Source organism: Mya arenaria, chromosome 8 (assembly GCF_026914265.1).
Source record: "Mya arenaria isolate MELC-2E11 chromosome 8, ASM2691426v1".
Classification (NCBI taxonomy): Eukaryota; Metazoa; Mollusca; class Bivalvia; order Myida; family Myidae; genus Mya; species Mya arenaria.
The window spans coordinates 63,169,796-63,181,935 of record NC_069129.1 but is presented as its reverse complement, the minus strand read 5'-3'; the positions used below and the strand labels follow the sequence as shown (position 1 = coordinate 63,181,935).

Sequence of the window (12,140 nt, the reverse complement as noted above, 5' to 3'; positions counted from 1 at the left end):
TCAAGGTCACTGTTACTAAAAATAGAAAAACAGACACAGGCTGAAATTCTTCTGTCAATCATTAAAAACCTGGTTTCGTTGCATTGCGGCATTCTTGTGTTGTTTTTTTTAACTTGATAATGGCATCATAAATGTTAAAACAAGGGGCTGTTGGCCAAAACTAAAAATTCTAGATTAAAAAAGGGACCTTGCTAAATTGAAGAAAACTTCAGTTTACAACTACAACAATTTTACCTCACTTCTCTTGAAAGACTTATTAAAACAGTTTGCACAGGGATCAAGCTAGAATTTTAGATAAACAGGAAAGTTTCTCACAAAACTGAGAATTTTTATTTCAAATCAGGTTTTCTTTTTTAGTCCTAAGCTAAAAAGAGAAAAATTATCCCCTACTGTTCAAACTAAGGTGAGGTTTGAAACTTTAGGGAATCTTCATCCTCGAAGTCGCCCTCTATCTGACTGGCTGCTGCTGCTTGCACCGTAACACATACATTTTAAGTTGAAGCAAAAGATATGTATGAAATGTGTGTTCTGTTTTTCAAAGAGGTTTTCAATAAGTGAAAAGGGTACCTAGTGGTTAAGGTGATGCCTCTCTGTCTCACCAAAGGTTTGAGCCTCAGAGGCACATTCTGAAAGAAAACCAGTACTGGTTTCTACCCAGAAAATGGACTCAAAACTGATTCATATCTTCATCATGATCGAGCTAAATTGAATTAGTATAAACAAAACAAAATGTTTGACTCTCCTACACTTTCAGGGACAGGAGAAAGTCACAGGAGTTTGTGACGTGGAGGGGCAGAGGAGTGAGAAGACCTTTTGGTGAGTGTTGTACTGATAGGAGATTTTAGTTACAGGCCAAAATCAGGGCTTATTTCATGAAACTCATATAACCCATCATCCTTAAACCTGGTAGGCAGGTTTGTAATGACCAGCAGATGAACACTTATGATTTTGAGGTCAGTGGGTCAAAGTTGGTGTGTTGGTGACTGCATGCTGAAAATCAGTTTCAAATCAATAAAAAGAATGCTAAGATCCAGAGCCCTCAAACATGGAAGGAAGGTTGGTTATGACCAGCAGATCGATTTTGAGGTCAGTGGGTCCATTTCCAATCAATAACTGAAGAATGCTTTGGCCCAAAGATGATATATATATATCCAAAATTCAAGGGAAGGTAAGTAAGGTAATCATGAAAATATGTTTCATTCTCAAATCTGTCCATACAGGCCTAAATACTTATGGCTATCTGTCCCTACAAGCCCAAAAACCTATGGCTCTCTGTTCATACAGGCCCAAATACTTATGGCTAACTGTCCTTACAGGCCCATCTACTTATGGTTATCTGTCCATACAGGCCCAAATACTTATGGCTAACTGTCCTTACAGGCCCATCTACTTATGGCTATATGTCCATACAAGCCCAAATACTTATGGCTAACTGTCCTTACAGGCCCATCTTCTTAATGTTATCTGTCCATACAGGCCCAAATACTTATGGCTAACTGTCCTTACAGGCCCATCTACTTATGGCTAACTGTCCATACAGGCCCAAATACTTATGGCTAACTATCCATACAGGCCCAAATACTTATGGCTAACTGTCCAAACAGGCCCAAATACTTATGGCTAACTGTCCTTACAGGCCCATCTACTTATGGCTAACTGTCCATACAGGCCCATCTGCTTATGGCTATCTGTCCATACCGGCCCAAATACTTATGGCTGTCTGTCCTTTCAGGCCCATCTACTTATGGCTATCTGTCCATACAGGCCCAAAAACCTATGGCTATCTGCTCATACAGGCCCATCTACTTATGGCTATCTGTCCATACTGGCCCAAATACTTAGGGATAACTGTCCATACAGGCCCAAATACTTATGGCTATCTGTCCTTACAGGCCCATCTACTTATGGCTAACTGTCCATACAAGCCCAAAAACCTATGGCTATATGTCCATACAAGCCCAAAAACCTATGGCTATCTGTTCATACAGGCCCATCTACTTATGTCTATCTGCCATACAGGCCCAAATACTTATGGCTAACTGTCCATACAGGCCCAAATACTTATGGATAACTGTCCATACAGGCCCATATACTTATGGCTAACTGTCCATACAGGCCCATCTACTTATGGCTATCTGTCCATACAGGCCCAAATACTTATGGCTGTATGTCTTTACAGGCCCATCTACTTATGGCTATCTGTCCATACAGGCCCAAAAACCTATGGCTATCTGCTCATACAGGCCCATCTACTTATTGCTATCTGTCCATACTGGCCCAAATACTTATGGCTAACTGTCCATACAGGCCCAAATACTTATGGCTATCTGTCCTTGCAGGCCCATTACTTATGGCTAACTGTCCATACAGGCCCATCTACTTATGGCTAACTGTCCATACAGGCCCAAATACTTATGGCTAACTGTCCATACAGGCCCATTTACTTATGGCATATGTCCATACATGCCCATCTACTTATGGCTATCTGTCCATACAGGCCCAAAAACTTATGGCTATCTGCTCATACAGGCCCATCAACTTATTGCTATCTGTCCATACTGGCCCAAATACTTATGGCTAACTGTCCATACAGGCCCAAATACTTATGGCTATCTGTCCTTACAGGCCCATCTACTTATGGCTAACTGTCCATACAGGCCCATCTACTTATGGCTATCTGTCCATACAGGCCCAGATACTTATGGCTAACTGTCCTAACAGGCCCATCTACTTATGGCTAACTGTCCATACAGGACCAAATACTTATGGCTAACTGTCCATACTGGTCCAAATACTTATGGCTATCTGTCCTTACAGGCCCATCTACTTATGGTTGTCTGTCCTTACAGGCCCATCTACTTATGGCTATCTGTCCATACAGGCCCAAATACTTATGGCTAACTGTCCATACATGCCCAAATACTTATGGCTATCTGTCCTTACAGGCCTATCTACTTATGGCTAACTGTCCATACAGGCCCATCTACTTATGGCTATCTGTCCATACAAGCCCAAAAACCTATGGCTATCTGTCCATACTGGCCCAAATACTTATGGCTAACTGTCCATACAGGCCCAAATATACTTATGGCTATCTGTCCTTACAGGCCCATCTACTTATGGCTAACTGTCCTTACAGGCCCATCTACTTATGGCTTACTGTCCATACAGGCCCAAATACTTATGGCTAACTGTCCATACAGGCCCAAATACTTATGGCTAACTGTCCTTACAGGCCCATCTACTTATGGTTATCTGTCCATACAGGCCCAAATACTTATGGCTAACTGTCCTTAGAGGCCCATCTGCTTATGGCTATCTGTCCATACAGGCCCAAATACTTATGGCTAACTGTCCTTACAGGCCCAATTACTTATGGTTATCTGTCCATACAGGCCCAAATACTTATGGCTAACTGTCCTTACAGGCCCATCTACTTATGGCTATCTGTCCATACTGGCCCAAATACTTATGGCTAACTGTCCTGACAGGCCCATCTACTTATGGCTGTCTGTCCATACAGGCCCAAATACTTATGGCTAACTGTCCATACAGGCCCAAATTCTTATGGCTAACTGTCCTTACAGGCCCATCTACTTATGGCTATCTGTCCATACTGGCCCAAATTCTTATGGCTAACTTTCCTTACAGGCCCATCTACTTATGGCTATCTGTCCATACAGGCCCAAATACTTATGGCTAACTGTCCATTCAGGCCCAAATACTTATGGCTAATTGTCTAATGATGCCTTTTGGAGGCATTTTTATGTCAACTATTCGAAGAATAAGTAGAGCTATACTACTCACCCAAGCATCGGCGTCGGCGTTGGTGTCACACCTTGGTTAAGGTTTTGCGTGCAAGCACAGATAGGTTAATATCTCAGCAACTTCTTGAGGTATTGCATTAAGACTTTATACAAAGGTACTCAACCATCCAACCTACTTAATTTAACCAAGTTACATAACTCTAGTTTGCATTTAATGCAAATAATTGCCCTTTATTATTTGACTTAGAATTTCTGGTTAAGGTTTTGGGTGTAAGCACACAAAGGTTAATATCTCAGCAACTACTTGAGGTATTGCATTGAGACTTTATACAATGTAACTTAACCATCCAACCTACTTAATTAACCAAGTAAGATATATCTAGTTTGCATTTAATGCAAAATAATTGCCCTTTATTATTCGACTTAGAAATTCTGGTTAAGGTTTTGCATGGAGCCACATTTAAGTCAATATCTCAGCAAATATGTCATGTATTGCATTAAAACTTTATATATGTATTTCCAACTATCTTACCTACTAAATTAATGAAGTAAGATAACACTTTTTGAATATAATGCACATTATGGGCCTTTATTATTTGACTTAAAAATTCTGGTTAAGGTTTTGCATGTAAGCACACATAGGGTAATATCTCAGCAACTACTTGATGTATTCATTGAGACTTTATACAATGGTACTCAACCATCAAATCTACTTAAATAACCAATTTAGATAACTCTAGTTTGCATTAAATTCAAATAATGGCCCCTTTTTTATTCGACATAGAAATTCTGGTTAAAATTTTGCATGAAACCACATTTATGTTAATATCTCAGCACATCATGTATTGAATTGAAATCTTATCTAACAGTCTCTGTGACAGCTCTTGTTCAAGTTACTGTGATAGCTCTTGTTTTTTTTTATACAATTGCAATTTGAAAGAATAATACTCTGTACCGGGGTATTTCAGCAGTCATATAAGGTAACTAGAACAATGATTGTAAATTATTCTGAATCATATTCCATCTACTATGTTACAATACGAATATGTATCCATTGACGAAAAAAGGTGTTACTAAGAACCTTGAAGTGCAAAATATATTGTGATTGAATGGTAGTAACAATTGTTAACATTACTAGTGTATTGAATACTTCTGCTTTATTAGCTGTAACATTGTTGTATGACTATCCAAAGAATAAAAAAGACTAATAAAGTCTTTTATACATTGGCATTGCTGTTGCTCAAGTCTTGCATGCCAGTCACTTTCATGCATATTTATATATCTCAATAACAATTCATGTAATGTAATTAAAACTTGATTATCGTAAACCCAGTAAGGCATGGATTAAGTCATTTCTCAGCAACACAACCATACACACACATTCTAGGTAAAAGGTATATCACAAGTACCATCTATTCCTTCAGTTGCACCCATGCGCGGAAGGGGTATCGCCCGAGGTCTAGCAGCCCAGGCAAATCGCCATGACAATTTCCGGAACCGCCCTCCAAACACGAGCCGCCCACCTTCCATGCACGTGGACGACTTTATGAAGCTAGAACAGAAGAGTGAACAGAACACCTCTGGGCCTGACAACAGAGATAATGTGAGTACAGATGTTTCTTCTAATGGGGAGACAATTTTAATTCATTAGGAATGCTTGAGTGAAGCTAAGCCAAGATCACCAAGGTGATGTTTTTGTCCCTCTGGACTTTAATGTACAAATTAAGACCTGAAATTTGCTATCCTGATAGGATACACAAAAACTGTGGTTGTATATTGTTAAAGTAGATTTGAAAAATAATGAAAATAAGTACATGTAGCTCCAGTCTGGCAGCTTGGGCTGATTTTTAAGAGTGATTTTTTTTTCATAATGCTGCTCTTATTTCTAACAATCCAACAGTGTCTGTTTAGTGAAGAATTGTGGAGTAATGTTTATTTAATACATTTTTTATTACCATGTTTTGCTTTTATTTTGCAGAACTTTATACACAACAGAGGTCGAGGTGGGTTTGAGAGGGGGCGGGGCAGTTTTGATCGGGGTCGGGGAGGAAGATTCTTTACACCACCAGGAAGCTTCCGCAGAGATGGTGAGTGTATAATTAACGGTCTTATGTGATTGGTTAGTTATGAGGAGATGTTGTAAAAATGAAATGGTATAAACTTAATATTCATCTATTAACTAATTACTTACTTGTATGGTGTATAACATTTCAAATGTCAACTTTGTTCAAGAAAAACAATAGAAGTTTCAATTAAAAGGTTGAATGTTTATATCGTATATTTTCTCAATATTTGAATTTACCGTCTGTTATATCCAGTATTCCCCATCTGTGTTTCAGTTAACACACGAGGTGGTCAAGAGGGAGAAAGCTCCATGTACAGATCTAAAGCTCCATTTGGTTCCAGCCCCCGATTCGGTAACAATGGGTGAGTCAGTCTTGCATTCAGTTCTTATGTAAATGCTGCTAATGAAAAAAATGTTTTTTTGGATGCTCCTGTACCATGTCACTGGAATATGTGAATTTAAAATTATCATTAGCTATCCATCCTTTTTGGAAATGTCATCTGTTTTGGTGTGAAGATATAATGTTATAGTCAAAACTTTCAGGGAAAATTGATAATGTAACAATTTTAATTTTTAAGGTAATGATGGTTTCTCCAATTACCAGTTAATGTCATGAGTGAGTCGAGGAATTTGTGTTGCAGGTAGGGGCAGATTTGAGCCCTGGCTTCACGTCTAGGACTGCAATATTAATATGGTTTATTACTGTGATGAAATTTCACTGTTGTTGCAGCTATGACCAGCCAATGTTGAGAGAGAGGCTTGACAGTAGGGTTGAGCCCGATTTTCAGCCCGGGGGGACTAAAATACTAGTATGGTATCTCATTGTTATGAAATTTCACTGTTGTTGCAGCCATGACCGGCCTATGTCTGGTGAGAGAAGAGACAGTCGGGGTGGGGGCAGGTTTGAGCCCAGGGGCCGGAGTTCATGGAGAGGAGGGAACTGGACTGGTTCCAGGTTTAAAGATGACAGGTACAAGCACCATAAATCTTCTTATTAGCTTTGATTATTTTATTAAGAATGAAATTTATATAAATTTGATTGCTTTTTCACCAAAATTCCTAGGATTTATTTCATACCTAATTTTACCAATGAACAAAATCAATGCCAGCAGTAATTTAATGCATTCATGATGATTTTGATAATCCATCCTTGACAACTTTGGGGGAGTAAATAACCTCATTTAGGAATTATGTAAGTACTACTTAAGCTAGCCTGACTGATATTGTGCTTAATAATAATTAATTTACACGGCAAAAAACGTAAATTGACACTCTTTTTCAAAATCAATACATACACATGTATAACAAACATAAATTTTGACTGATGAACCTTCAACTACTTACTAAATAATGCATTTATGGAAAATCTTAATTACTGATAACAAGATTGTTACTGTGTATTTAATAGCAGAAAGCCCAAAAATATTAAATGATTGGTGAATGCTAAAAGATTTACTGTGATCTACTATAAGGTAGAAATACAGAGTTTTTTGCACCATTCTTTCAAATTAAACGCAGTATCATTCATAAGAACCATTGTTTTCGACATTTATTAATCCTTTTTGGTAAAGTGAAACAATTGTATTAAATATGGTAAATTTTATTTGGGAGTAATAGTGCACTTTTAAATGTATAAGTGAGATGATGTCAGAAGCATTCTTCAATGAATTTTTAAACTTATATTATTCACAAATTTGGATGAAATTTCATATGAAGGAGTCATTTAGGTGTTCTGGTGTTTCATGTTTAGAGCACTGTTATATCGGTGTTAATACTTTTATATTGCAGGTTTGGAGGAAACAATATGGGAGGGTTCCGCGGTCACGGCGATCCTGGACGACACCAGAGGTCCTTCACAAAATAACGGCCACTGTTCTAGCTTACATAACCGGACCGCAGACTGCAAATGGATGTACTGTGCTCAAGCATTCAAGCCCAGTTTGCCAAACTGTACTAGCAGAAAAAAAGAAAATGTTCATGTAATGAAATGTGTCAAGAATCAAGTCAAGTCCTTTTATGTTGTGTTGTTTAATTCAATTATTTGACACACATAATTGTGATAAAGGGAGGTAATTACTCAGAGCGTGTGTTGATTTTCATAATTAATGTTACCTCTAGAATTCAAAATTTTGGGGTCATTTAAAGGTTATTTTTACTTGCACAGATTTTATTTCGCTAGTATGCATGTGGGACCCATTTGGAACAGAAGTGTTCTAATTTTTTTGGAATAGTAAAAAGTGTGAAGAGGAGTGTGCTGATTTTGACTGTCAGAATACTAGTACATAATTTCCAGGTGCCTTTACCCCACAGGCACTATGTGTTTCATGTTTTGGTATCATGTTTCTGAGAAAATAAGTGTGAAAAGGTGTTTGTCAATGTTTATTGAATACTTTATTTAAGGCCTTTCCAGAAGGCACTTTTTTAAGACAGGCACTGGGCATATCATCTTTGAGGTAAACTGACTTGAGTGTTATGTTTCGGGGTTAAAGCAACCAGCCTTTGTGAACCTGATGAGCAGGAAATGATTATGCTATTATGGATTCACAAATGTTTTGAACTTTTTCCAGCAGCAAGGCAGCTTTTAATGATGTGCACTGTAGATCTCCCACTGTGTTTGTACATGTAAATTGGCTTAGAGCAAAGCAAAACATATTGAAATGGAAATGTTGCTTTATATGTAGTAAGAGTGCAATACCGTTATTATCCTTTAACGTCAATGTACTTGTTTATCGACTTGTGTTGAGCGATTAAGAAACAACATTTTGGTTTCTAAAAATATTTGTGTATGTTATTGAGAAACAAAAGTATTGTACAAATAAACGTGAACTGTAATTATGTCTTTGTTTGTATACAAAAGTTTTAATCACGTAACAGACGACTTATATTTTGCATTCTTTTTCTCAAGAATAATAGTGAAGATACAGCCATACATGTAGCCTAGACAGTTTTAATGTAGTCCAGATACTGGCATATATGTAGCCTGGGCATTGTGCAATGTAGTCCAGATACTGGCATATATGTAGCCTGGGCATTGTGCAATGTAGTCAAGATACTGGCATATATGTAGCCTGGGCATTGTGCAATGTAGTCAAGATACTGGCATATATGTAGCCTGGGCATTGTGCAATGTAGTCAAGATACTGGCATATATGTAGCCTGGGCATTGTGCAATGTAGTCAAGATACTGGCATATATGTAGCCTGGGCATTGTGCAATGTAGTCAAGATACTGGCATATATGTAGCCTGGGCATTGTGCAATGTAGTCCAGATACTGGCATATATGTAGCCTGGGCATTGTGCAATGTAGTCAAGATACTGGCATATATGTAGCCTGGGCATTGTGCAATGTAGTCCAGATACTGGCATATATGTAGCCTGGGCATTGTGCAATGTAGTCAAGATACTGGCATATATGTAGCCTGGGCATTGTGCAATGTAGTCCAGATACTGGCATATATGTAGCCTGGGCATTGTGCAATGTAGTCAAGATACTGGCATATATGTAGCCTGGGCATTGTGCAATGTAGTCCAGATACTGGCATATATGTAGCCTGGGCATTGTGCAATGTAGTCAAGATACTGGCATATATGTAGCCTGGGCATTGTGCAATGTAGTCCAGATACTGGCATATATGTAGCCTGGGCATTGTGCAATGTAGTCCAGATACTGGCATATATGTAGCCTGGGCATTGTGTAATGTAGTCGTGCAATGTAGTCCAGATACTGTTGTACATGCAGCCTGGGCATTGTGTAATGTAGTCCAGATACTGTTATACATGCAGCCTGGGCATCGTGTAATGTAGTCCAGATACTGTTGTACATGCAGGCTGGGCATTGTGTAATGTAGTCCAGATACTGTTGTACATGCAGGCTGGGCATTGTGTAATGTAGTCCAGATACTGTTGTACATGCAGCCTGGGCATTGTGTAATGTAGTCCAGATACTGTTGTACATGCAGCCTGGGCATTGTGTAATGTAGTCCAGATACTGTTGTACATGCAGCCTGGGCATTGTGTAATGTAGTCTAGATACTGGCATATATGTAGCCTGGGCATTGTGAAATGTAGTCCAGATACTGGCATATATGTAGCCTGGGCATTGTGCAATGTAGTCCAGATACTGGCATATATGTAGCCTGGGCATTGTGTAATGTAGTCCAGATACTGGCATATATGTAGCCTGGGCATTGTGTAATGTAGTCCAGATACTGGCATATATGTAGCCTGGGCATTGTGCAATGTAGTCGTGCAATGTAGTCCAGATATTGTTAAACATGCAGCCTGGGCATCGTGTAATGTAGTCTAGATACTGGCATACATGTAGCTTGGGCATCGTGTAATGTAGTCTAGATACTGTCATACATGTAGCCTGGGCATCGTGCAATGTAGTTCAGATACTGTCGTATATGTAGCCTGGACATCGTGCAATGTAGTCCAGATACTGTCGTACATGTAGCCTGGACATCGTGCAATGTAGTCTAGATACTGTCATACATGTAGCCTGGACATCGTGCAATGTAGTCCAGGTACTGTCGTACATGCAGCCTGGACATCGTGCAATGTAGTCCAGATAATGTCATACATGTAGCCTGGGCATTGTGCAATGTAGTCCAGATACTGGCATACATGTTGACTGGGCATTGTGTAATGTAGTCCAGATACTGCCATACATGAAGCCTAGACAGTGTGTAATGTAGTCTAGATACTGTCATACATGTAGCCTGGGCATTGTGCAATGTAGTCCAGATACTGGCATTCATGTAGCCTTGGCATTGTGCAATGTAGTCCAGATACTGGAATAAACGTAGCCTGGGCATTGTGCAATGTAGTCCAGATACTGGCATAAACGTAGCCTGGGCATTGTGTAATGTAGTCCAGATACTGACATACATGTAGCCTGGGCATTGTGTAATGTAGTCCGGATACTGGCATACATGCAGCCTGGGCATTGTGCAATGTAGTCCAGATACTGGCATACATGTAGCCTGGGCATTGTGCAATGTAGTCCAGATACTGGCATACATGTAGCCTGGGCATTGTGCAATGTAATCCAGATACTGGCATTCATGTAGCCTTGGCATTGTGCAATGTAGTCCAGATACATGCTTGCCGACATACTCCATGCTGGTCGACATTATGCGTGCTTGCCGATAAAATGTATGTTTGCCGATATTATGCATGCTTACTGAAAAAATGCATGTTTGCTGACACAATGCTTGCTTGCAGATAAAATACATGCTTGGCGGTGGATGCATTTATGCCAATATAATACATGCTTTCCGACATAATGCATGCTTGCCGACATTATTCATGCTTGCCGATATAATGCATGCTTGCTGATAAAATGCATGCTTGCCGATATAACGCATGCTTGCCGATATAATGCATGCTTGCCGATATAATGCATGCTTGCTGATATAATGCATGCTTGCCGATATAACGCATGCTTGCCGATATAATGCATGCATGCCGATATAATGCATGCTTGCTGATAAAATGCATGCTAGCCGATATAACGCATGCTTGCCAACAGAATACATGCTTGCCGACATAAAACATACTTGCCGATATAATGCATACTTGCCGACACAATGCATGCTTGCCGACAAAATGCATGTTTGTTGATGTATGGAATGTTTTCCAAAATGCTGACATGAAACATGCTTGTCGACATAATGCATGCTTGCCGACACAAAGCATGCTTGCCGACAAAATGCATGCTTACCGACATAATGCATGCTTGACGACATATTGCATGCTAGCCGATATAATGCATGGTAACCGAAATAATGCATGCTTTCCGACACAGTGCATGCTTACTGACATAATGCATGCTTGTCGATATAATGTATGCTTGCCGACATAATGCATGCTTGTTGACATTATGCATGTTTGCCGATTTTATGCATTCTTGCTGATAAAATACATGTTTGCCTACATAAGGCTTGCTTGCGGATAAAATACATACTTGGCTGTGGATGCATTCATGCCAATATAATACATGCTTTCCGACTTAATGCATGCTTGCTGATAAAATGCATGCTTACCGTGATAATGCATCCTTACTCAATAAACATATGCTTGCCGACATAATACATGCTTGCCGACATAAAACAGGCTTGCCGGTATTATGCATGCTTGTCGACATAATGCATGCTTGCCGACAAAAAGCATGCATGCCGACAAAATACATGCTTGCCGTAATAATGCATGCTTTCCGACACAGTGCATGCTTGCCGACATAATGCATGCTTGTCGACAAAATGCATGCTTGCCGATGTGATACATACTTGCCGATATAATACAT

General features: G+C 39.4%; 1 protein-coding gene across 1 annotated transcript in view; it reads left to right on the top strand.

Annotated features, from left to right (window-relative positions):
- LOC128243456 (protein virilizer homolog) overlaps nt 1-8,664 on the top strand; it is a 53,830-nt gene extending 45,166 nt beyond the window's left edge. Inside the window, exons 39-44 of the mRNA XM_052961246.1 lie at nt 755-816; nt 5,192-5,370; nt 5,746-5,854; nt 6,107-6,194; nt 6,683-6,802; nt 7,621-8,664. Of these exons, the coding sequence (XP_052817206.1) occupies nt 755-816; nt 5,192-5,370; nt 5,746-5,854; nt 6,107-6,194; nt 6,683-6,802; nt 7,621-7,696 (634 nt within the window). The 3' untranslated portion in view covers nt 7,697-8,664. The remainder of the gene's footprint in view (nt 1-754; nt 817-5,191; nt 5,371-5,745; nt 5,855-6,106; nt 6,195-6,682; nt 6,803-7,620) is intronic.
- The last annotated feature ends 3,476 nt before the right edge of the window (nt 8,665-12,140 follow it).